Below are 27,919 nucleotides of genomic sequence, written 5' to 3' on the forward strand. Positions count from 1 at the left end.
TGGTTATTCTTGTTTTTGTAGAGATCTCTCGACAGTCGCCACAAAATAGCATTACAAAGCAATCGTTTTAGATATAAATGTTACTTATAGCCGGCAATCACTTTGCAGACAATTGCTGCTCAAGTTTTTGAATTTAAGATATTTTGAAGATATTCATTTTATAGTTTACTTTAGACTTTAGTATTAAAAACTATAGAATTAGTTAATGCCAAAGTTTAACTTTAAAGTTAAATGTGGAAAACTTTCTTTGTTTTCTCAAGTATGTTTTACAGTTAACAACATTGATTTTGGACTCAAATATAATTTCTCTGTACTTTTACACCCCTGTTGAAATGGTTTGTCCAGTGTAACGCGACCACTCTTGTAGAACTTCTTTCATGCAGTCCCTCGTGGAATGACTGTGAACTACAGGTCATTCTGGGTTAGACAGTCCTTAAATGCCTCTTTCTTTTTTCCTCTTTCCTTCTCTTTCTACTTCCCCTACTTCCCCATCAGATCTCATATCTGAAACAAAATAAAAGCTGACCCCTTCTTCCTTCTCTCTTTCTCTTTCTTTCTCGCTTCTCCCCTCCATCTTTCTATTTTTCCCTTTCTTTCTTTTTAGTAGAGAAACTTCAGAAGGATCAGAAGGATCCAGGTGACATCTTTTGTCTGACTTACTATTAAACCCATTTTTAAAACAGCCCCCCCTTTCCCAGTTCAAAACATAACCAACTTATAGCATTCACATGGCAAAATTTCCCGATATTAAGATAACCATGGGAATGCTGTGACAAGGTTATGCCAATGTCTCCTTCAGTCTATACATTGCATCCAAATAAAGATGCATTTTCCATGAGCTGGTAAGAGCTGTATGTATGCTTTACCAGTCTATGGAACATGCAGAGTGAGTATTCCTTTAATTCTTACTTAAACTTCCAACAAATAATATAAAGCAGATTATTTGTCTGTATTATTTATGATTAAACGGATACTCTCTCTGCACCAAGTGTGAAAACCCAGTAACACTTTTACTCTAAGATTCAATCCTTTAACATTAGCTAATGCATTAGATATCACAAACTAAGAATGAATAACATTTTACAGCATTTGTTAGATTAATAATATATTTGCTATATATTACAAATATGGTGCATATAAATATATACTACTATACAATACACTCTAATTCATTAGCAATTCATGTTTATTCAAAGAGCATTAAATTGTAACTCATTAAATGACAAAGTGTGTGTTTGTGTGTGTATATATATATATATATATATATATATATACACTCTAAAACATGCAGGGTTGTTTTAACCCAAATTTGGGTCAAATATGGACGAACACAAAGGTTGGGTTAAAAAAAAAAGCTATCCCAATGGCTGGGTTTGACCCAAAGTTGAGGTGAAACAACCCAGCATTTTTTTAGAGCGTGTATATGTTAATTGCTTGATTTAATTGCATTAACTAATATTAAAAAATGTAACAGTGTAAAGTGTTACAGAAAAATCTCTAATGTGTCAAATAGCAATATTGATGCACTGTTAATGATTTTTCAGTTCACATCATATTGCTGATTTCCCATTGGAGTGAATATATGGTGACATGACAGTCATTGTGTGTTGATTTCTAAAACCTTTACAAAAATATCAGAAAAACAAGTATATTCAATCTAAAAACGAATGGTTTACAAATCCTGCATTTCTAAAATGTCTTGAATTAGGAAAATCAGGTATTTCAAATGGTCTAAACCAAGATTATTCTTTGGTTGTTTTTCCAAACATAATAATAATCCAAATGTCAAAATGCTAATGCATTTTGTCTGTTGCTATTGAAGTACCTGATGTTGCACTATTGCATGACATTTCATCCCTGCATGGACAGTAAGCCTTTAAAAGGCCACAAAAATTAAATACAATTTTTTTTTAAAGTCTTCAGTCTTATTGTGGGAGATGAAGATGATTGAGATACAATTAGAAGAAAGGTCATAGGGTTAATTCACAAACAGGGGGTGTGTGCTTTGTGTTTAGTGATGAAAGCACTGTTGACTGAGAGGGGGTGTGACTCTTCAAAATGATGTTAATTGTTTTGACATTCATCACACAGCAAATGACTTTGCTTCCTAGTTTGTCTGTCTTTGTGTTCCTTCATCAAAGTGCCACTCTTCATATAATGACATGCTCAAAGATCTAAGAAATGGACAGGGCACAAACAAATCCAACAGCAGATAGACAAATAAAATTCACTTGGGTTGTCTAAAAAATGTCTAAACACCCTCTCAGCCAATATTGAAACGTTAAGAGTTACAAAAACATGTGAGAGATTCTATAATTGGAGATAAATTCTGTAGCACCTTATTGCAGACAAGATCCAGGGGGTGGAGTCGGATCCAGATCTGAGGGGTGGAGTTGGGTAGGTTTAGGGGTTGTTTAGGGATCAGGGGGTGGAGCTGGGTAGGTTTAGGGGTGGGTTTAGGGATTAGGGCAGAGCTGGGTAGGTTTAGGAGTGGGGTTAGGGATCAGGGGGCAGAGCTGGGTAGGTTTAGGGGTGGGTTTAGGGATCAGGGGGCAGAGTTGGGTAGGTTTAGGGGTGGGTTTAGGGATCAGGGGGCAGAGCTGGGTAGGTTTAGGGGTGGGTTTAGGGATCAGGGGGCAGAGTTGGGTAGGTTTAGGGGTGGGTTTAGGGATCAGGGGGCAGAGCTGGGTAGGTTTAGGGGTGGTTTAGGGATCAGGGGGTGGAGCTGGGTGGGTTTAGCGATCAGGGGGCGGAGCTGAGTAGGTTTAGGGGTGGGTTTAGGGATCAGGGGGCAGAGCCGGGTAGGTTTAGGGGTGGGTTTTAGGGATCAGGGGGCAGAGCTGGGTAGGTTTAGGGGTGGGTTTAGGGATCAGGGGGTGGAGTTGGGTAGGTTTAGGGGTGGGGTTAGGGATCAGGGGGTGGAGCTGGGTAGGTTTAGGGTTGGGTTTAGGGATCAGGGGTGGAGCTGGGTAGGTTTAGGGGTGGGTTTAGGGATCAGGGTGCAGAGCTGAGTAGGTTTAGGGGTGGGTTTAGGGATCAGGGGGCGGAGCTGGGTAGGTTTAGGTATATGTAAGGTGGGAGGAGTTGGATCTGGATCCGACTCCTCCCTGTGGATTTCATGTTCTGCAGTGAGGACAATTTCGATAAATTTGATATTTCAAAATATTAACAGAAATTCTTTCCAGTATCTTATTGACAAAAATATTAAATTGAATAATTCAGTGCTTGCCAAACAGGTTAGTTCCTTTTTTCCCTTTTAATGAAAAAGTAATCTCTTAACAGTATTGTTTGTCAACTACAACAAATTAGGCAATGTGTAGAAATAACAATGGATTGAGAATTGACAATTTTACACTTTTTAGCCAAAAACTCCAGTTGCTAGCATGTATGCTACCAGCTCATGACACTAATGAAATCATGATTGAAAGATTTTTAAACAACCTACTGTGTGATCAGTGATATATTCTGTTTTCCTTTTGGAATTGTGGTAATGATTTTGACATTTTACAAAATAACTCTTGATGTAAGAACTTTTTTGATTAAAATATTTTCTCAGAGAAAGCACACATACCATTTCCTGTATCTTACATAGTTGTGGGAGACAATTCCACTAATTTAAAGGCAAAGTACAATAACAGATTTGACACAAGATGTATACACAATTTGTACACAAGATATAAAGTTATTTTTTAATGTTGAGGAATTAATACAATTATCAATTGAAATATTACTAAAATACAAGTAAAAAAACATTTTAGTTACTTAATGATGATTGTGTAACCAAATTTTACACAATCTTATCATTATCATATCAATAATCATATCAAATTTTACACAATCATATCATGATTTCTTGTTGAATTTGGACAACAAGAAATTATGATTTCCAGCTATATAAAATATGATATTGTTATGACCTTTAACATCTTGTGATCCATGACAATGATTAATAAATGATTAAAATAATGAAAATATAACCATTTGAAAAAAGCAGAAAAAATAATGACTTTGGACACAAGATGTTTAGAATCACCCATGTATCCATAAACCATAGTCTCAAAAATGTCTCTTTACTTTGCAATCCCATCCTTAACGAACAGTAATGAACCGTGTTCCTCACATTGTGCATTTTCATCATGTTAAACCCATGAATGTCTTCACATTTTCACAACAGTCTGCTGTAAACTAATTGATTTCTTTAATTTCACACTTTTATTTAAAATGAAAATAACGTTTAATTACTCCTGTCATTCTCCGTGTCATCAACTGGCAGATGAAATCAACAATGAAAATAAAAATGAAAATAGACAATGAATGGTACATTCAAGTATAACATGTTTAAGAGAGAGGTGCTGCCCGCTTGTATTGACAGAGAGAGGTAGGCAATGAGACGACATAAATTCCTGCATGTGCTGAACATTATGCATGATGACTATAACATATTTGTTGTCGTTTTTATCCTGTCTTTTTCCTCAGTTCTTTGGTTTGACTCATTATATTTGCATTGCTCTTTATTGACTCATTATGGTTCGTGTCTACAGAGCTGAGTGTTGACAGAGTGTCAAGAATATGCCATGTCGTTAACTAAGACAGCAGAGTTGATGTATGCAGTAGCTAATTTGTGGTTCATTAAGTCAGTTTTTTTTTCTTCCAGAAAGAACATTTATGAAATTCAAATGAAAAATTAGATGTAACTCATAACTTTATCCATCTCTTAATTTTGATTGTCATCTTAAGTTTTTGCCTTCATAGCAAATATGCTTATAAAGTGACATTATTTAAAAGATTTACATTAAATGCTTAAATTACCACCTCCAAAAAGAAATCTGCATTGCAAACAGTGCATATTAAGTTTTAAATAAATCACATTGCAGTGAAATGCAGTTTACTTTAGGCTTCAGACAGGATGTTTTCCATGTGCGTGTTTGTCTGTATGTGTCCATATTAACTGTTGTACCTTTGTGCCTCAGAAAATGTAGGACGCTTAGTCACCCCTGCCAAAAAGCTTGAGGACACGCTCCGTCTGGCCGAGCTGGTCATAGAGGTGCTCCAGCAGAATGAGGAACATCATGCAGAGGTGAGTGCATCAGGGATGACGTGTTAGATATAATACATGCTTAAATACACATGCATGGAAAGAAATACGTAAGGCACATATTTATATGTGAAAACAAACAAAGCTGCTTGAATATTAAAGGGTTAGTTCACCCAAAAATGAAAATTCTGTCAGTATTTACACACCCTCATGTTGTTCCAAACCTCTATGTGTTTATTTGTTCCGCTGAACACAAAGGAAGATATTTGGAAGAATGTTTTAATCAAACAGATCTCATTCCCCATTGACTACCATAGTATGTATTTTTTCCTACTATGGAAGTCAATGGGGAATGAGATCTGTTTGATTAAAACATTCTTCCAAATATCTTCCTTTGTGTACAGCAGAACAAATAAACCCATAGAGGTTTGGAACAACATGAGGGTGAGTAAATACTGACAGAATTTTCATTTTTGGGTGAACTAACCCTTTAAGATCTCAGAACAATAACAGCTCTTAAAAATATTTTTAATCTCGGAAAAACCTTCCTCAATGGCTGCTAGCACTGTTTAGGTAGCATTTTTCCACTAGAGCAGCCGTAATCCTCTAACATACAAAGGCAGAATATATGTGTTTTGTGTTTTTAAATTATGTGCTCCACAGGCTACAAGCACAAGTACGGGAGGTCAGGCGGTACAGTATTTTTAATTTTAATTTTATTTATTTATTTTTTTTTTTTGTCATCAGTGCCATGCCCTGCTCTTGCATGCCAGCCTCATGATCTGGCCTAAACTGTAAGAGGCATTACATGGGCATAGCAAATCAGGACTTATATAATTTCAGTTCAGTTCATTCAAATTTTGTTGATTGCGATTTGTTTGTGATTCAGATAGATAGATAGATAGATAGATAGATAGATAGATAGATAGATAGATAGATAGATAGATAGATAGATAGATAGAGAGATAGAGAGATAGATAGATAGAGAGATAGAGAGATAGAGAGATAGAGAGAAAGATGGGATCTATTCATCTTCAGTTTGACTGAACTGAAATTACTGTCACATTGACTGAATCCATTAAAAGCATTGAAGGCATTAAAGTCAATGGACAAAATTTATACAGTTGTTATTTTTATGTGAAATGCATTCATCTTCATTTCGGTTTATTTTCAGTCTGTTATTCTAACTGTTTTGTTTTTGTGTTTTGTTTTGTTTTGTTTTGTTTTGTTTTGTTTCGTTTTGTTTCGTTTCGTTTCTCGTGCCAGGTTTACTAAACCATTAAAAGGAATAGTTCGCTCAAAAGTCAATAAGAACACTTGTTTGTTTGTTTTCCAAAGTCATTGGGGTCTGATGTTTGTTGGAACCACACTGACTGTAATTATATGGACTTTATTCATTTAAACATTATTCAGAATATCTGCCTACAGAAATGGCTACAGGTTTGGAACAGCATAGTCATGGTTTACTCAACAAAATTATTCATTTTTGGGTGAACTATGCCTTTAAGCACATAAAACCATTTTTTGTAATAAACATGTCCACTAAAATGCATGGAATAGGGTATTTTACAAAGTTCAGTCATTTATCATGCACATTTAAATTGCATGTTCAAATGTACACATGTACAACATGCATAAAATAATTGAATAAATCTGGTCAACTTAATGGATATATAGTATATTTGTTTTGTTTTTTTAAAGCACAAGTGACAATTGGAATATTTACCAAACAGGACTAAGCATACGATCTTTTATTATTACATTATTAAACATTGTTTCTATTATTTATTTGCTTTTTATCAAGATTTACCATCAGCCATTCTTAACTTGTAATCATTTTTCCAATTGCATTTTAAAGGCCTTTAATGCTGATGCATTTATGATAATGAACTGCTCAAATACAGAGCAAAAAAAAAAAAAAAAAATCTCACATAACTCTCACTGTTTTTCATTACTTGTTTGTTGGCTGGGAAACATTGGACAGGGTAAAGAGGTATGTAGACCCTATAGAGTCCCCCTCTATGTGCATGCCGCAGCCCCTGCAGGCTGGAGGGATTTTCAACTTTTTCCTCCTTATCTCTCTGCCTGGACACCCCATCCTTCCCCTAGTCAGCTGTCCATATGGAGCGTTGAGCAAGTGGCTTGTGGTTCCACAAGCACGAGGGGGACAGTGCTTCACCCGTGGAAGCAGACCCCCCCCCAAAAAAAACTCGATGAAAATGAAAAGACTGGTCTCATTTTCACCCTTGCACAACCCCAAATCTCTCCAAACTCTCCTCTGTTTTTTGTGTCCTTCAGCTTGGTTTGGTCTGCTAGCTTCACTTACCAGCTCTAACTACAAATATTAAACTACATTACAAATGCACTTCTCTGTTTTTGTTTTTGTGGGAGAAGTGTTGCAATAAATACTGGTATGAAAGGTTTGTTTGAGTGGTCAGTGACAAAAGCATGCTTTTTTAAAGGAGAGGAAGCCATGATTTACATTAACCTTTCATTTGTCTAACATGCTTGGTGCATAACTGCAGGCCAGATGTGTTACACACAGCAGCACAGCTGGATCAGCAGCAGAGGAATCTCACATAATTAAACAATTGAACAGATAAATAATGCAGACTACTGAGATTGTGCTGCTAATCACTGCTGCTGCTGCATGCTGGGAATTTTTTCTGTTACAAGGGCATAAATTCCTGTGCATGGACTTGTGGGAACATTCACATCTGCAAAATGTGACGGATGTACTTTAAATACAAATCAGTGTATGTGTATTAGACATTAACTATGATGAGCTGTGCTTTTTAAAAGAGGGGTCAGCATGAGAGTTTCAATGCATGAGAAAAGCTCATGACACTCCACAGACAAGTGAAAAGGTGAAAAATTACATTTCTGGACAGTCCGGCATAATCTCAAAACTATTTGGGGTCTTTAAAGACCAGTGTGGATTTTTAAAACTTTTTGTAGATCTGTGGAATGTCATGCACTTAAGTATAAGAGAAAAGACTGATCTTCAATGTATGTCTTTTATTACATGACTGATTTTATTTTCGCTTTTTTTTCTGGCTCTTGTATTGCCTCTTTCTCTCACTGCAGGCATTTGCATGGTGGTCAGATCTGATGGTCGAACATGCCGAGACGTTTCTGTCTCTGTATGCTGTTGACATGGATGCGGCACTGGAGGTTCAACCCCCTGACAGCTGGGACAGCTTCCCTCTCTTTCAGCTGCTCAATGACTTCCTGCGCATTGACTGTAAGTATGTTAAGGGGTTTCTTTCTGGACAGTTCTTTATGCCTTATTAAATGAATATTCTAGGTTAAATACAAAGTCAGTTCATTTAAAGGTATATGCATCTCATAGACTGTCAGAGACATTTCTTTTTAGACTGAATTCATGTTAAACAAGTATTTAAAAAAAACATGTTTAAAATGTTAGTAGAAGTAGAAGCAGATAACGTCATGTGATTGTGACCATGATGGAACCAGAAGTCATAATCATAATAATCATTAATGTACGAAACTGGAAATTCAGATAACCACGGTTCATAATTGTGATGTTGCAGTCAAAATATATTGCATGCCTACACAAATTGCATCAAAGCAGAGCTTTAGGAGACTATATAGAAGAATTAAAGGCCAAATAATGAAACCCGCAGGGGGTCAAACCAACACATTGAATGTAAAGAGTTTGCTCAAGGCCTTATCACGTCTCTAATGAACTGAAGTCAATAGGGTGCTGTCCATGGTGCTAAAGCCACTCTGCCATGGGCTGCAGTTAACTAATTATCCTTGTGGCATTCTTTGCACAGCTTGACAGTTTGTTGTCTGGTAACCTATTCTTGATATTGGATTGCTTTTTCTGCTGGTCGAGATCGAGCTTGCAAAAGCAAAAGTGTGTGTATGTATATATAAAGAAAAAACAATATATGAAGAGTTCAGATGCAAAAGCCTCTAAATGCCATTTGAAATTTTCTTCTTTAATGATAATTTTTATCAAACTTGTATTTTTAAGTTCAGTAATTTCACTTAAATGGCAATGATAATTACCTATTAATTGTTATTTAAGTGAAATTACTGAACTTAAATATACAAGTTTGATAAAAATCATCATTAAAGAAGAAAATTTCAAAGGGCATTTAGAGGCTTTTGCATCTGAACTCTTCATATATATACACACACACAGTAGATGTATTTTGTTTTTAATTACACCACAGGTTCAATTAAACCTTAAAAATATGAGGAAAATATTTGTAAAATATTTTAAGTATGAGGGAAGAACAAAACAGTACACCTGTTTATCTGACAAAATTAAAAATAAACTACAGCGAGAGGTTTTATTTTACTCTGCAAAAGAAAATGCATTGGAAAAAAAATGCTACAACATAATCAGTTATTAATATTTTATAGATTTTCTCGGTTTTGCATGTGTTCATAATATCTTTGTATGAAAAACGTCTCGGGTTATGACTATAACCCTTGTTCCCTGAGAAGGGAACGAGACACTGCGTCGATAAAATCGACTCTTTGGGGACGCTCCCTAAGCGTGCGCCTCTGAAGTATGAATGAAACTAATCCAATCCTGATTGGTGTTGCGTCGTGACGTAACATGTGACGGCATACCCGGAAGTATAAAAGTGACGCTGTCACAACACACACTAGCCTCGCGATGAAGCAAGACGCTCAAGGGTCTGAAAAGGGGGCGTGGCAACACGACGCAGTGTCTCGTTCCCTTCTCAGGGAACAAGGGTTATAGTCATAACCCGAGACGTTCCCTATCGAGGGAACTCAACACTGCGTCGATAAAATCGACTCTTTGGGGAACGAGTACCCACTAGGCCACGCACCGAACAGACCCGCCCCAGAGTGAAACTGATTAGGCACTCAGCAAGGGCCGAGTACGTGTGCACCGGGCGTACTGGGAAGGCTGAGACTGTAAACCTGATGAAAGTATGCGGGGTAGCCCAGCCGGCTGCCTCACAAATCTCCTGCAGAGGTACTCCCGACAGAAGGGCCCTAGAGGAAGCCATGCCTCTAGTCGAGTGAGCCCTTAAGGCCAAAGGTGAAGGAACCCCACGCACCTTGTAAGCCTCAGTAATAGACTGGACAATCCAGTTACTTATAGTTTGTTTGGTCGCCGGGAGCCCCCTCTTAGGTGACCCAAAGCATACTAACAACTGGTCAGATCTTCTCCAAGAAGCAGACTTTTCCAAGTATACACTCAAAGCTCTGACGGGGCAGAGCAAGTGAAGCCTCTCTTCTCCCGCCGACACATGAGGTGGAGGATGGAATGCCTGAAGGACTACAGAGCGAGCCGTACTCGAAGGAACTTTAGGCACGTAGCCCGGACTCGGGTGCAAAAAGGCCTTTACTTTGCCAGGGGCAAACTCCAAGCAAGCTGGCGTTACCGCCAGGGCCTGGAGATCTCCCACCCTCTTAAGAGAGGTAATCGCTAAGAGAAAGACCATTTTCAGCGTTAAGTCCTTAGGCGAAGCCGACTCTAAAGGTTCGAAGGGAGCGAGGGACAACCCTTCCAGAACTATTGCCAGATCCCAGGCAGGCACCCTGGACCTGATCGCCGGCCTCATCCTCCAAGCACCACGGAGAAACCTAATGACCAATTGGTGCCTCCCCAGAGGTCCACCATCTACTGGCGCGTGGAAAGCCGAAACGGCAGCCACGTACACCTTAAGAGTGGACGGGGAGAGACCCGCAGAGAAACGATCCTGAAGGAATTCCAGAACTGAAGCCACTGGGCAGTTTACTGGATCCAACCTTCGTTCTCCACACCAAGTGTGAAACACCTTCCACTTGAGGCCATATAATCTCCTGGTAGATGGGGCCCTAGAGCTAAGTATGGTTTCAACCACCTCAGCTGATAAGCCAGCATTTAGGTACTGAACCCCCTCAGAGGCCAGACCCACAGCTTCCACAACTCTGGGCGAGGGTGGAAGATTGTGCCCTCCGCCTGAGACAATAGATCCCTCCTCAGAGGAATCGGCCATGGCGGAGCTATGAGGAGTGATATTATATCCGAGAACCATACTCGTGTCGGCCATCTCGGGGCAACCAGAAGTAGACTGATGCCCTCTTGACGGACCCTCTCCAGGACCCCAGGGAGCAGAGCGATCGGGGGGAAAGCATACAGGCGAAGCCTCGGCCAAGCCTGTACCATGGCATCCAACCCCAGTGGGGCTGGATGTGAGAGGGAGAACCAAAGTGGACAGTGGGACGTCTCTCGAGACGCAAACAGATCCACTTCCATCGGTCCGAACCTCTCCCCTATCGACTTCACCACATCCGGATGAAGTCTCCATTCCCCGGGCCTCAGCCCCTGCCTCGACAGGATGTCTGCTCCCCGATTCTGAACCCCTGGGATATACATTGCCCTTATTGACAATATCTTTCCCTGGGACCAAAGGATAATCTGATGCGCCAGTTTGCACAGAGGGCGCGATCTGAGTCCCCCCTGTCGGTTCAGATAGGCCACCACTGACGTATTGTCCGTCCGTATAAGGACGTGGCGACCCTCGATGTCTGGGAGGAAGCTCCTCAAAGCCTTGAATACCGCCATCATCTCCAGGCAATTTATATGCCAAGTGCGATGATGGTCCTGCCACAGACCCCTGGTAAAGCGGCCGTCCATGACCGCGCCCCAGCCCGTAAGGGAGGCGTCTGTCGAAACGGTTTCCCGGCGACATGACACCCCCAACACTGGCCCTTGGGATAGGAACCAAGGCTTCTTCCATATTTGCAGAGACTGAAGGCACTTGCGCGTTACTCTGATCATACGGAACGGATTTCCTTTGGGTGAGAACCCCTTGGTCTTCAACCACCACTGGAGGGGCCTCATGTGAAGGAGGCCCAGAGGAATAATGTTGGATGCCGCTGCCATGAGGCCCAGCATCCTTTGAAAGTGTTTCACAGTGACGGCCTGACCTAGCCTCACCCTGGACACCATCGCCAGAATTGACTCGATACGTGCGGGAGACATACGTGCCTGCATTGTAATCGAGTTCCACACGACTCCCAAAAAGGTCGTGCCCTGGGACGGTTCTAGCACACTCTTCTTCAAATTGAGTCTTAACCCCAATTTTTGAATATGGCCAAGAACGACATCTCGATGCCGAACTGCCATCTCCCGAGACTGGGCCAAAATAAGCCAGTCGTCGAGATAATTCAATACGCGAATCCCCTGAAGTCTCAGTGGAGCAAGGGCCACGTCCATACACTTGGTAAATGTGCGGGGAGAGAGTGCTAGGCCGAACGGAAGAACCCGATATTGGTATGCTTCGCCCCCGAAAGCGAACCTCAGGTACCTCCTGTGACAAGGAAGGATGGAGATGTGAAAATAGGCGTCTTTCAGATCTATCGTGACAAACCAGTCCTCGGATCTGATTTGACTCACGATTGTTGGAATGGTCAACATTCTGAATTTGAACTTTCTCAGAGACCGGTTCAACACCCTGAGATCCAAAATTGGCCTTAACCCCCCATCCTTCCTTGGAACTATAAAGTACCGGCTGTAAAACCCGGACTCCCTGTCTACCGGAAGAACACGTTCTATGGCTCCTTTCGACAGCAGAGTCTGTACTTCTTGTTCCAGCACCTGAGCCTGCTCTGGGACCACCGCAGTGAGCACCACCCCAGAGAACTTGGGGGGGCGGTGCGCGAACTGCAGTCTGTACCCAACTCGTATTATCTGCAGGACCCATGGAGATATGTTGGGAAGATGATACCATCCCTCTACAAAATCTGCTAAGGGTACCAGCCTCTCGAGGCTGGCCTCTGGTGTCTTTTCGCTGGAAATTGATGCGGCCCGAAGCGCTGTTAACGGCGGACCTGCATCTTTTCCTAGAGGGCCCCGTTGTGAGAACAACCTCGGTTGTCTCACTGCGGAGGGGGCAGCCCTCTGAAGTCCTGCCTTGGCTAGGACCTCTTTTCCGAAGTCCTCTTAGCTTGAATGACGTCCCTCAGGTCGCCCCTCTGGCTGGAGGACTTCGGTTTTTGGGAGCGTTTCCTCTGTTGCCAAGACCCAGGAGGGGGGGCTCTAGAGGAAACGCTCTCCTTCTGCTCTGCCCTGTGGGAGGAGCTGGCTGATGGCTGGGGCTGCTTGCTTTGCCCCCCCCCTACTAGATTTGGCCTTCGCTTTCCGGGGGAGGTACTGCTGGAACGCCGCAGATTGTTTTCTCGACTCCTGAAACCTGTCGACAACCGAATTAACGGCGTCGCCGAACAGGCCAGAAGCCGAAAGCGGCGCATCCAGCAGGAAGGACCTATCCTTTTCTTTAATACCGGATAAGTTCAGCCACAGATGCCTCTCCGTGGCCACCATGGCCGCCATAGAGCGGCCAATAGCGCTGGCCGCTTCCCTAGTGGCCCGGAGAGACAAATCTGCGGCCTTCCTCAACTCCGCGACATCTTCAGGAGTAGGCCCCTCCCCCTCATCCAAATCTTTCAGGAGGTCGGCCTGGTATGCCTGCAAAATCGCCATTGAGTGCAGACACGAACCAGCCCGACCCGCCGCCATGTAAGCCCTGCCCACCAATGCAGATGTCTCTCTGCAGGGCTTACTAGGCAACACCGGGGTCTTTAGGGAAGACGCCGATTCGGGAGAGAGATAGCTCGCTAAAGCCTCCTCCACCTTCGGCATCTTCCCATATCCCATATCTCGAGCCCCCATAACATTGCTGTAATCTATTACATTGGGACTCGAAATACGGGACGAATGCGGTCTTTCCCACGTTCTCGAGATCTCTTTATGGAGATCAGGGAAAAACGGCAGACCCCGGCGGTGAGGCTGTGACCTGCGCTGCAGGTAACGCTCGTCCATTTTACTGGTGACTTGCGTTTCCTGCTCATGTTGTGGCCAGCTGATGTTTAGTCTGGCCACAGCGCGTGTCACAACCTCCACCAGCTCCTCATAACCCAGGCCGCGTGATGGTGTGCTGAGATCACGGTCGTCCGCATCGATGCTGAGCACGTCCCCTTCCTCAGAAGTAGACAGCTCAAGCACCGGGACCTGATCGCGGGTAGGAGAAACCGCAGCGCGGGCTCCCACACCACTCTCAGAGGCTGCGGGATCAGCCGATGGCGAGCGAGAAAATGCCTCAGCATTCTCACTCTCCTCCGCCAGATCCCGCTGCGAACCCCAGGATCTCAGTCGCCGCATCGCCTCGACATATGCGGGACCGGAACCCTGGGGAACGCGAGCCTGACCGTGCTCGTCAAAGCACGCCAGCCGGGAGCGCAGCACTCTAATAGGCAAAGCCTCACACATTTCACAAGCAGCCCCCTCGAGAGCTGCCCGTGCGTGCTGCACTCCCAAACAATACACACAGAGAGAGTGTGCGTCCCCACCCGTGATGTAACGAGGACAGGGATGCACACACCTCTTGAATTGTTCACTGGCCATACTTTCTTTCAATAATAAGACAAACAACACCAAATAAGACAGACAGTTTCAACATAAAGCGCTTGCTGAAGAGCGAAAGCTAGTGTGTGTTGTGACAGCGTCACTTTTATACTTCCGGGTATGCCGTCACATGTTACGTCACGACGCAACACCAATCAGGATTGGATTAGTTTCATTCATACTTCAGAGGCGCACGCTTAGGGAGCGTCCCCAAAGAGTCGATTTTATCGACGCAGTGTTGAGTTCCCTCGATAGGGAACAAACATTGACTCTGAGCACAACTACACAATATGCTTACAAAATCTTTAACACACTTGAATAAAGGTTGAAGATGTCAGTTTTCCCAGGCCAGACATGGACACTTTTGGCCACTATCACAAATTTGTTTTTGTTTGTTTGTTGTTTATTAATTATTTAATGTTTTTAATATTGTTCTTTGTTTGCTTTTATTTATTTTACTTTAACACATCTACATAAATAATAATCTTCTCATAACTTCTCATTTGTAGCCTTATATGAGAGATTCTATCTTATTTATTGTCTTATTATTTATTTATCAACATCTTAAAATAATACAGATGTGACTTTCTTTTAATAATCACTTTTAAAGAAGAGAACAAAGATAGTTTTTCATAGATGGTCTGTTACTCAGCATTCCAGCATTAGAAAGCTCTACTCAAACACCTAACCTCGAACACTGATGCGCCATTCTTAACACCATCTAGTTCCCCATAAACGCACAGATAGTACTGCTCACTACAACACAGAAACGCACATCATCTCCCCCTGGCCTCCTCACATACTCGCATAAACACAAACAAAAGCAAACACCATCAAGCGTCAGCCTACAGCGTGCACTACATCTGTGGAACAGGACATTCAGCATGGAAGGTCACTATCGTCCTGTGCCTATAGCACTGATCTAGGCATGAAATAGCCTTAACAACAGACAGGCGCTAAAGAAGAAGCTATTCATGCTGCTAATGAGGTCTAAAACAGAGGAGCCTGGGAGACCCCACTGCCCCGGCCACTCGCTCGCGGACAAACACAGCCAAGTGTGCAACCACCACCGCTCAAGTGGCTAATTGGAACAGAGCAATCAGGGAAGCAAACAAACATGGCACCTACTGTGAATGATCGACCTTGAGAGAGACCAGAGTGAGAGAAATAGAGACGCTATGACTAGTACTACGCTTAGTCATCACATGCTAAAACATAAGACATTTTCCACGCACATATTTTGTGTTCAATTACTTAAAAAAACAAACATTAGAGGTAAAAAATCCATTGTTTTTTTTTTTCTAATGAGCTATTAGATATTTTTGGATTATCTAACACAAAATTACAAATTACCTCAGAGGAAAGGTAGCTAATATATAAAGTTAGATAATAATTTCTGCTGCATGGATGGGAAGACAATAAGTAATCACATTCCTTTTCCTTAATTTTTACAAACTTAATTAATGAGAAAGTAAAAGTCTGCATGAAACGTAAGTTGCAGTAATCATATATATATATATATATATATATATATATATATATATATATATTCTATATCCAAGTCAAACAGCTCTTCAAACAAGAAAAAAAGTAGTTGGTAGTTGTTGTGTTTGCTGTGATATCGTGAGTGACAGGTTGTCCCACTCTTTCACCAGTAAACATGTCATCAGAGAAGAGAAGAGATGTCGCTGTAAGGGGGGGGCAGAAATTGTTTGGATTTAAGATTACAAGGGAGGGTAAAAAAGACAAGAAAAGATGTGCACAGATTTATAATAAATACTGCAATATTCCATAAAAAAGACAGAAAAATAAGAACTTTAATTTTTAACTTCATGCTGACTTCAACTCTAATCGCGCAAACTATGTATTTTTTCATAGATATTGTCTATTATTTATGATTATAGCTAAATATTGGTCAAAGGGTGGTAAAAAATGCAAAATTCATTCAATTTGTCTTCTCTTTCCCACTTTCGTCTTGCTTTTTCAGATAATCTATGTAATGGGAAGTTTCATAAGCACCTGCAAGACCTGTTTGCCCCTCTGGTGGTGAGGTATGTGGATCTAATGGAGTCCTCCATTGCTCAGTCCATACACAGAGGATTTGAACGAGAGTCTTGGGAACCAGTCAAGTAAGCCAAACACTTTTTCACTTCAAGTGTTCGTTCTAGGGATGTTAATTCAATAGTACAATTACTTTAAAAAAAAAATGTATGCAATCAATCATGCCCCTTGGTCTTCCACAGTCTTTTCATGTGTTCAAGATGGTATCCAGAAGAATGAAACAGACCTCGGGTGTCTCGTTATGTGTCTTTTTTTTTAATCATTCTTTGCACTTGTTTACTTGATTTTTAACGGCTTAACGGGGTCCTATATTACTTTTTTTACATTTCAACTTTATTCAGTGTGTAATGTTGCTGTTTGAGCACGGAAAAGGTCTGCAAAGTCACTTAAGCACAAAGACCATTACAAAGAGATCTATTCTCTATCAGTAAGCATTGTTTCTGCCATGGCCTGGTTGAGTTGCATTGAAAGAGTGTTGAATCTCTCGGTTATTGTAAGTGGTATGACATTTCTGAAACACACTTGAAGCCAATCACAACACACTGGTCCAGCCGACCAATCAGAGCACATTGCATTTTTTTGGAAGGAGGGACTTCACAGAGACAGAAAGAAAATTTACAGACCAGGAAGAGAGAGGTGCTACAACAATGTTGAAGGTAGGGTAGGCTATTTCAGAGAAGCTAGCAATAGCAACTTAGCTTTGAAAGCATGAGATCCCACCCTCCCTTCAGAGCGTCTCCAAAGCCACGCCTCCATCAAAACACATTAACGCACACAGCAGAACGTCACAAAAGACAGCATTAAACTACCTCATGTCCCAAAGCGCATAACTTTACAATAATAATGAACTTTAGAGAGCACTGACTTGTACCACCTGACTGCTGCAGATTCATTTTGCCATTGATAGTGACATAGAAACACATAAATCTGAGTCTGAGGACGTGAAGTGCTCTTAAAGCTGCAGTCCGTAGCTTTTTTGGGGTTAAAAATGATCCAAAATACATATTTGAGAAAATACTTAACAGCCAGTGGTCAAAACTATCTGCTTGCCTTAGCTCGATTCAAAGCGGCGAGCTGGTAATAATGTTTTTAATTTCAGAGGTGGAGATTTATAGCCTTTTCTCAAAGAACTTGATTTAATTAAACTTATCAATTTGATGGCGGATATCAGATAATATCAGGATGGCATGGATAATATCAGAAGGACATTGCATGTAGTCACGCAATGTTGGCATTGTTAACATTAACAATGTGATAACAAATTATAATTTGCACGGTTTTGTGTGATATGATAACTTATAAGCGATTTTTAGATTTAATCAGCTTGATTTACTCCATTTTCAGAACCAAAACAAAAGTGGATGTTTCTTACTAGTTCAGATGACATTTTCTGGTGAAAATTCTTATGTTGGTCATACTTCCAATCGGAATAATCTGTGATTCTGAACGCCAGTATCCACACCGGCACGGCGACTGACAACCACACACTCCTCAAACATCGTGTTCATCCACACTGTGCCGTGTCGAGGGTGTCGATACAAGTTCATAATTCCGCGAATGACTGCAATTGCAGATTTCGAACAGAGATCCAAAGAGGAAAAAATGCTGGACTGCAGGCTTAATTATGGTTACGACATGGAGTGAACGCAGCATAAGCTTGTTGTTTTTGGAACTGTGAAATGTGGCTGCTGTTTGTTTGCGGTGCTCTGTGACTTTGTGTCTACAACTCTGCATAGTCTTACAGAACACGATGATGTCGTGTGACGTCTGTGTGAGCAGGGTGCGCGGAGGTATGGAAATACACATGTTGACAGGCAGGTAGGACATCGTATCATTGCATTCGAACCGAATGCAATGATTGGACAAAAATGTTTGGGTCCTGAGACTTCCACAGAAGATATATGTACATGTTTTAGTATTTAGACCACTTCTATTCTACTAGGATGTGAAGAGAGTTTCAACTAGTATAATAAAATGGATTTATATTAAAAAAAAATGCCTACCCTACCATTAAATACCTGAAAAATTTTGTTTTTCGGACATGATAACCTATTCTAGTAAACCTCAGTCATGAAAACCTATTCTATTAAACCCCAAAAACAAAAACAAGACTTTGAAAAGGGGCATAATATGTCCCCTTTAAAAAAAAGATTTTATAATAATTGCATTTTATATAATTGGGTGTGTTTTTGAGATTTAGGTTTAGTTTTTCTTCAACTACAGTAGCTCTAATTTTCTAAATGTCCTGACCAGCTCTGCTTGTTGAACGTTTATAATCATTTTTGCATGATTCCTAAATACAAGTCACCAGAATAACTTTGAATCAATGCTAATTAAAGCAACAACCTGCATTTCAGCAGAAACAAATGTGTGTTTTCTCATAAAACCAGAGCCAAAGTGGTGATAATGTGATTCACTCCGATCTCATGTGCACTTCTCATCTCTGCTACACCATCTTCTCTCTAAATGAATTCTTCATCTTGTGCTCTAAACATACTGTACGTAATGCCATGTTTCTTTGTCATCCATGCTTTCTTCTGTGCACCTACTGTACATCATTGCATTCTTTGTTCTGTTTCTTTTTTTCCTTTTCCACAGGAGTTTAACAAGTAATCTGCCCTGTGTCAACCTACCAAATGTGAATCTACAAATGCCTAAAGTACCAAATCTACCAGTGTCAGTTAATCTGCGACCAATGCAAATGCCTAGCTTTTCCACCCCCAACTGGATGCCGGGTTTATCTGAAACTGAGTGTGTACTGGATTCTAATACATGCATGTATGGCCTTAGCATCAACATTAGGTTCATATTTTATATTTCAATTCGGATTCACCCGTAGTTAATTGTGGACAGGTTAATTTAAATATGTTAATTAGGAAGGTGCTTTAGAGGTTCATCTACATTTCAGCATGAATTAACATTTCTAAAATTATATTATGCAACATTACACACAATTTTACAATGTTATATATTTTTTTTGTTGAGACAAATAGTTCAAACTAGAGATTGCTCCATAACATTTCCATGTTTGTGATAAGAATTTCACAACCCAAATGACATTTTTCCATTTTAAAGCAATCTGTTGTTGATTTACTATGTTTGAAATCACCTTCATGTGTCATAATGCACATAAGGGGCAATAAACAACAATAAACAATAACAGATGTTTTGACATTCTGCTATCCAAAAAAACAGATGCTGTGCAAAAGACCAAAATCTATATTAATTGAGTTGGGTTTTTTTTGTAGGTAAATACAAATTAATCTTTCAAATCATTTTTTTTTTTTTGTATTATATGATAGTATATTATATGTTGAAAGATGTTTCCTTCCTAAAGGGTCATGAAACACTAAACCACGTTTTCTGAGATTAACAGAGAACACATCATAGAAAACAATATTCTTTTTAATTGCAGGAGAAAAAATGTATTTGGGTATTTGTTGAACTATTTTCATCTTCTGAGTTTAAAGTACAATGTAGTATGTAGCAAACCACTTCCACTAGTAAACTACTTTTCTTAAACTTGCTTTACTGTAGGCTATATTGCTATACTGTGGCTTAATTTAAATAGTAATGTAAAAGCTTGGAAAAGTAATGTGCACTGTCCCAAATAAATAAATAATATAAATAAAATAAAAATTAGAACTTTTGGCAATATTGTGTGTACATATAAAGAACAGATATCTTGACTCAATTTAAGGTAATATTATAGTAGTAATATCTACATTCAGTCAGATAATTCCAAATAGTTTACAAACCTTTTATTAAAAATGTATATGTAGAATCAAGTACTTTTATTTACATGGTTGGAATCTGTCTACATACATGTGAATTACAATTTATAAAAAAATAAATGCGATTTAGGAAATTGATTGATTGAGGTGATCCGAATGAATTTTAGCTTATATTTAGACATGATAATTAAAAAAAAAAAAAAATTCTCCAAACCTTAGCATTTCACCACTTTCCAGATGAGAGTGGAATACCTTCAGCGCTGCATTTATTGAAAAAAAAAAAATGAAAAAAATTATGCATGCACAGACACACAGATATAATTACGCATGCTGAGTGAAACTCAATCTCCAAGGTGTAATTATGGGTAAACTCCAAAAGTTGCCAAAAGTACTGTAGTTGAAGCTGCCAAACTTTCAAAATATTTGTACCTGTCTAGTCATGTCAAACTCAAGCTTAAAATACTTTCTATTTAGAATTTGGTTAGCACTTTATTTTACAGCCCTGTTCCGTATCTACAGTACATACTATGTACATATTATAAGAATTACAAAAACTGGGTAATAATATTTACCTACCCCTAAACCTTGTACCTTATATTAGTACTTAAAGGTGCATTGCGCAAGTCTCGGAGTTTTTGCAGAACTATGCCCCCTCTGGCGACAAGCGAAACTGCAACCAGAGGTGTGCACTCTCATGGATCACACGCACGCTTGCAGGGGCTGTTTATAACCAAAGGAGTATCAGCCGCACAAATCTTTTGTTACAGTCATAATGTCTTCAGAGGTAATAAAGTTATAAATCTGCAAGTCATTTTAAATATATGAAAGGAAAGACATTTGAGTAAATTACACACTTATTATGTGTAAGGGGAAAACGGGGTAGTAGAAAACGTTTTTTTTTTTTCATCTATCTCCATGTTGAACTGTTTTATGTGCTTACTGTATCCACTTATGATCGTATTATTATAGAAACACATTCATGAACAATATAAGTTATTACTTTGTATCGGACCCGTTTGAGCCCCAGCGCAGACCGGAGATCTCTCCATTTGTTGAAAGCCTTCCCGATGTTGACTCTCGTCTTATTCCGATGCCTGGCACTAGACAAAAGTTTTATTTTCTTTGTCTTACGTGGAGTTTGCGTTGGGGTTTGGAATGATCTACAAGCCGGTTTCTTTGAATCCATCTTCTACTTTTGTCGAAAGTTGACTAAAGTTTTGTCGCTCGAGTTATCTTCACTGATATATATATATATATTAAAAAAACAGGTATTTTTAACATTAAATGTTGCACAATGCACCTTTAAGTAAAAATAATGCACAGTGCACTGTAAAATAAAGTAGGCTGCAACCAGAATCTGTGTTTACAATAAACCTGAATAATGTTTCACTGATATATATTTATGCTAAGGCCACAGCATGGAAATACCCCATGGATAATTTGAACCCAAAAAGCCCTAAGCATGTTGATGTGTTGGAAGATACAAATACAGTATCACACTATAAAAAAACATGCTCATGTTTTGATAGCTGGAATATTAAAGCTGAAGAGTGTAATTTCTACACAAGCTGCACCAAACAAAGTCACGAAAATAACTAAGAATGTTTTTTAAGACAAATGTTGAATGATTCATTAACATCAAGCCGAAATGATGACCGTCTCTTCTTTGTTCAGTCAGTTTTCCCCGCCCTAAACTCATGTCATTGGTTGAGCCAATGTTATTCGTCAGCCACTGAAACAAACAGACTGCAATTTTGTTTTGGTGCCGCAAAAATTACACACTTAGCTGAACCACAATAGGATGGTTAAATGATTTAGATGCTCTTCATTGATATCTGGTCATGAATAAGTGATGCTGCTTTAACATCTTGTATCTTTCCAACATCTTCCTCCTTTCCCTTTTTCTATTAGAATAGAAAATGATACAGGTGTTTTTTCCTCTTTCTTCTTGCTGTATTTGCTGGGTGTGGTCCCAGAATAGTAGCTCTCTCCTTCTGTACCCTGCCTTGAGGTATAGGGTGTTTCGTTGGGGATAAGAATACTGAGAGAGATCACCCTATCCCCCTCTTGGTTCTGTCCTGTTTCCTTTATACCGTTCTCTGAAGTGATATACAAACTTCAGAGCAACAGGCATCTGTTTTCAGTAGAAACCAAATGCAAGACTCTAAAAGGACTTTACTGGTTGTTTGAGTAACCCAAACTTTAAACTTCATTGTTTCTCACAACAGTGTTTTTTAATGGATCAATAATTTTTTGATTGACATCTAATTTGGCCTGTTTTACAAGAGTATCTGGTTTCATTTACTTTTTTTAAGAATTAAATTTCAAAACCTTTGCTGACACAGTGTTTACCCAGGGGGCAAAACACCTGTTTTTTTTAGGAAATCAGACATGGGCTGCTGTAAAAGGTTGACATATGAAAATGAAATCTGTGATGTCTATGGATCACAACCTGGCTGGACAACCTGGTCAACAAGCTGCTGGAAACTTGTAATTAAGGTCAAACATTGCTACGTCAAATGGGTTAGTTCACCCAAAAAAATATTTAATTAATGACTCACTCTCATGTCGTCCCAAGCCCATAAGACCTCCATTCATCTTCGGAACACAGTTTAAGATGTTTTAGATTTAGTCAGAGAGTTTTCTGTCCCTGTAATTGAAGAAGTATGTACGATATACTGTCCTTGTCCAGAGAGGAAATAGAGACTTCATCAAAGTAGTCCATGTGAAATCAGTAGGTTAGTTAGAATGTTTTGAAGCATCGAAAATACATTTTGGTCCAAAAATAGCAAAAACTACGACTTTATTTAGTATTGTATTCTCTTCGGGTTCTGTTGTCAATCCACGTTCGGTGACACTGATGACGTTAGACGCTGCTCCTCAGACCTGATCAGAACTGATTTGGGGAAAAAATTATCAGATTTCAATATTAAAATGTGATTGTGGACTGGATTTTTTTTTTTAGAAACAACATTGGTTTTGATGCATGGTTAGTTTTTGTGCAGCATCAGATTTTAACTTTTTCTCCCTCATGTACTGTTCGTGGTTGTTTTTGCCCCATTTACTTCCATTATAACCACATTTTTGATTGCAAAGCCATGACACTATGCAATCATGCATTTTTGATTGTTGCATTTACATTTATTCATTTAGCTGATGCTTCTATCCAAAGCGACTTACAATTGCTATATATGTCAGAGGTCGCACGCCTCTGGAGCGACTAGGGGTTAAGTGTCTTGCTCAGGGACACATTGGTGTCTCACAGTGGATTCGAACCTGGTTCTCTTAGACCAAAGGCATGTGTCTTATCCACTGTCTTATCCACTGTTGGTGGTTTTCCCTTTTGGGAAGAGGTAAAATTTGTCATTTTTACTGTTGATAACCAGGTGGCACTATTAACCCTTTAGATAGGCCTATGAAAAAAAAGCTTAGTTTCTGGCTTTTACATGGAGTTATATGGAGTATAATAGCATATTAAAGTGTGTGTGTGTGAGAGAGAGAGAGAGAGAGATGGCCCAGGATTCATGATTATAAATAAACCATTTTAGCATGTTTGGGTGATTCCGAGAAGAAGCAGAATTTGAGTTTGCATTGTTTGACCCTAATTACAGGTTACCAGCAGCTTGTTGACCGGGTTGTCCACCCAGGTTGTGATCCTCAGACATCATATATTTAATTTTTATTGCCCCCTGGGTAGTTGTATTAAAGTCCAGTTTTCTAATTTAATACAACATTTTTCATTTCAAATTACTGTATATTAAGAGCGCAACATGAAACATGCTATCAAGCAAATTTTTTGATTGTATTTGATATTCTAACTTAATAAATAAACATAAATACCATTAATCAATCTAGAAATATTTCTACACATCCTTCTGCTGCTGTATGTGAGTGTCTATTGAGTCTGTTAGACGACTGCACAAATGAACCGACCCTTAGAGTCTTCCATCTAAATTTGGCTTCAGTGTGAAGCTCTCATTGCTTCAGTCAATCTTAAAATATGTTTCTACTGAAGATGCCTTGGCCTGCTGGCTGTTTGAGGACTCCAACAAGTCTCCTTTGACATTATATTGTGCATGTTTTACCTTACCTGTCCTCAAACAACCAAGTAAGGCCTGATTGTTTATTATTTTGTTTTAGGATTAACAATTTTTTTTTTTTCCATGGAACGATCGCCAATGAGGTTGATCTGAAGCCGTCAGGGCAACTCTGCAACGATCGGGAAGTGGTAAAAAATAAGTTAACCAAATGTGCCACCCTGGACTCGAAACAGGCTTTGTCTTCTTTAACAACCCCCTGCCCTGTGACCTTCCTACTTCCTAACCTTTTCCAGATAATTCCATTCCTGATATTCAGCTCTGAGTAAAATTACTTTCTGTATCTCCCTCTGACTGTCTGTTCTGCATTGGCAGTAATGGTTCTGGGACTTCAGAGGACTTGTTTTGGAAACTGGATGCTCTGCAGACATTCATAAGAGACCTGCACTGGCCAGAAGAAGAGTTTGCCAAACACCTGGAGAGCCGACTGAAACTCATGTCTAGTGACATGATTGAGTCCTGTGTTAAAAGGTAAGGCTGTAAAACTTTCTTGATGTTGAAAACCTGTTAACAGTCTTCTAACTCAACCCAACTACAGATATCTGTAGTTGTCCACTCAAGAACACCTCATTGCAGTACAAGAGATCCAGTGGGCGGGGTTGGATCCAGATCTAAGGGGTGGAGATGGGTAGGATTAGGGGTGGGGTTAGGGATCAGGGGGCAGAGATGGGTAGCTTTAGTTATATTTAAGATGGGAGGAGTTGGATCTGGAACCATCTCCTTATTTGTGGAATTTAGACTATTTTATTTTTACAGTTGACACTTTGTGGCATGTACTGCAGTGTGACTTGCTAAACTCCATTTAAAGCAATTTTAAACAGCATTTTGCTATTTGTTTAATTATTAGGTGTGCTACTTTCATGACAGAATATTAATTGAAAGACGACATTAATTTTTCGTACACTACAGGACTATTAAAAAAGAGGCAAAACTTGATTAAAATAATAATAACATTATAAACTTTCTTTTTTACATTCATGTTTGTAGTAATATTTATTTCTTAAAAAGAATATAGTTACTGTTATGTATCTTATTTGAATTTCTACAATCTGGAATAGTCATGTTTGTTTATTTATTTTTCTGGTGAAAGTGTCTTGCCTCAGGCTATAATGCAAATAGATTTTTCAAATTTGCAGATTCATCTATGGTAGCTTAATATTATAGTATTGAAGATATGGCTATTACCTACTACACAAACATTGAATTGAATTAGCATATCCATTATGTAAAATAGTAGCCAATAGGCTAACATTACTATTAAGACACTGACTTGTAAACGTGAGCTACGCGATCTTTTGGCATTTAAAAAAATAAATAAAAATAAATAAATAATGTACCTGAGATGAAGACATTTCACACACAATGCTGGCAGTCTGCCCAAGACGTGAGAACGCCTTCTGCAGTGTTCGGGGGTATCGCTTGTCAACAAATGCATGCGTGTAATTCCTGGTGTAACCATGACAGTAGTAGAAGACAATACTGTTTCTCAACTGAATTAAAAAACTAATTTGTGTATTTTATATTTTAATTTTTCTTTCTTTCTTTCTTTCTTTCTTTCTTTCTTTCTTTCTTTCTTTCTTTCTTTCTTTCTTTCTTTCTTTCTTTCTTTCTTTCTTTCTTTCTTTCTTTCTTTCTTTCTTTCTTTCTTTCTTTCTTTCTTTCTTTCACAGTCCTTTATTGGATTTAAGTCAACAAAAGTTTAAAATCTACTGAATACATATTCTGGCTACACATAGAAGCATCTTACACCACTGAGAGCGCCAGTTACTACACTTTAATGCGGAAACTCTCAACCGGCATATATTTCGTTCACTTTTGACGTCCTACTTCTGAATTGATTCTCCTCTGTGTTGTTTCAGAACCAGAGCAGCCTTCGAGGTGAAGTTGCAGAAGAGCCCCCGCACCACAGACTTCCGTGTTGCTCAGTCCATATGCACCATGTTCAATGTCATGGTGGACGCCAAGGCCCAATCCGCCAAACTATGTGCCATCGAGCTCAGCCAAGAGGTACACCACATGTACCCATATGCAACGAACTTCTCATGTTCTCTTTCTCTCTAGCTTTCTCATCTTTGCAAACATACAAACTTTCTCTGCCACAATTTCCAGTCAAACGCCCTCATAATGTGCTCATCTGCATCTTAGTTTAAATAGCAGTTTATAACCCTTTATTCGGGAGTCTTTTTTGAAATGCATGAATTCATATGCTCCAGCCTATGATATATACAGTAGGTATATATGAATTGAACAATGTTTTTTTTTTTAATTCATACACACATATTCTCTATGATAGTGTACCATTTAAATGCATTTAATGCTACAGAGCTGAATGATTCACCAGCATAGCATGGCAATTTTCTATTTGTAAATTTTTAATTTAGTTCGACTCTGTGCTGGAATGAAATGTTTTCTTTTTCTCTCTGTTGCTTTCTAATTGTCACTGTCGCCTTGTCTGCTGTATCTTTCTTTTCATCCCTTTACTCAATCTTGTGAAAGTTTGTTAGAGAATGGGTAAGTGTGGCTAACAATTCAATTGAATTCTCACCTTTGTGTCCCTAAGGTATAATTAGCAATCCTAGCAGTTTCCCCCAGTCCTGTGACACTTAAATTGTTTTGATTATATTACCATATGTGATAGCTGGTTCTGAATATACATGTGCTAGAAGTGAGACATCTCATATCCGTAGCATCTTGTGACAGGTAATGATCTGAACTGAATTAATTACCCAGACGTCCTTTATATGAGGTATTTGGAGACAAAGGGATTGGGTTTGCACAGATTATCCCAGGTGAAAACCACCAAACAGCTCGAAGAAACCTTGTTACAATTCATACTCATCATGTCTTTCTTTTCCAGAGACAGTACCACTCGCAAATTGACGATCTCATCGAGGAGACGGTGAAAGAAATGATTACTTTACTCGTGGCAAAGGTAGCATTCAGGAAAACAATATTCCTCATTTGAGTTTTTACATATGTGTATAATGCTTCTTAAAAAAAGTAAATAAAAGAAGTAAAACTGACTTTAATTTTTTAATAATAAATCATACCGTTTTTGAGTTAAGTTTCTATTCATTATTAAATCTCTGGAAATTCACAGGACAAATTATGCTGTTTGATCAATTTTTTGATCAATGTTTAGGATAATTTTATATTTTGAAATGTAATATAGTTTGTTTGTTTTTCTGTGTTTTTCAGTTTGTTGTAATCCTAGAGAGTGTTCTGGCAAAGTTGTCACGTTATGATGAGGGCACACTCTTTTCCTCCTTCCTGTCATTTACAGTAAGAACAAATAGTGTTTTTTCTTATAAAAAATATTTTACTATTTTCACAAGATACTTTGGGCCAGATTTACTAAAAGCTTACACCAGCGCAATCCCTTTTTTGACATTAAAAAAAACAACTGTCAGGATTTACTAAAGGTACGCAGTGACAAATTAGTGCTGAAAGTGCACAGGGTTATTTTAACTTTATCGCATTATGCATTTGCTGGAGTTTCCCTTTAAGGCACAACATTTATCGGAGGAGGGTTTTTAAAAGAATCACTCAATGTGAATAACTATGGTCTGCATTAGTCAACTTACTGGTA

General features: G+C 39.3%; 1 protein-coding gene across 7 annotated transcripts in view; it reads left to right on the top strand.

Annotated features, from left to right (window-relative positions):
- Window positions 1-27,919, top strand: part of cadpsa (calcium dependent secretion activator a) — a 127,975-nt gene that overhangs the window by 80,835 nt on the left and 19,221 nt on the right. For 2 of the 7 annotated variants that reach the window (XM_039673501.2, XM_089125197.1), the window contains 8 exons: window positions 4,971-5,077; window positions 8,123-8,279; window positions 16,426-16,567; window positions 19,098-19,250; window positions 24,646-24,801; window positions 26,190-26,337; window positions 27,188-27,262; window positions 27,529-27,612. In XM_039673501.2, coding sequence (XP_039529435.2) covers window positions 4,971-5,077; window positions 8,123-8,279; window positions 16,426-16,567; window positions 19,098-19,250; window positions 24,646-24,801; window positions 26,190-26,337; window positions 27,188-27,262; window positions 27,529-27,612 — 1,022 coding nt within the window. Of the gene's footprint in view, window positions 1-604; window positions 638-4,970; window positions 5,078-5,698; window positions 5,729-8,122; window positions 8,280-16,425; window positions 16,568-19,097; window positions 19,251-24,645; window positions 24,802-26,189; window positions 26,338-27,187; window positions 27,263-27,528; window positions 27,613-27,919 lie in introns of all 7 variants that reach the window. The other 5 variants (XM_039673508.2, XM_089125198.1, XM_089125199.1 and 2 more) reach the window with 4 other exon arrangements.

This window comes from Pimephales promelas, chromosome 21 (genome assembly GCF_988280905.1).
Source record: "Pimephales promelas chromosome 21, fPimPro1.hap1.1, whole genome shotgun sequence".
NCBI classification, from domain to species: domain Eukaryota; kingdom Metazoa; phylum Chordata; class Actinopteri; order Cypriniformes; family Leuciscidae; genus Pimephales; species Pimephales promelas.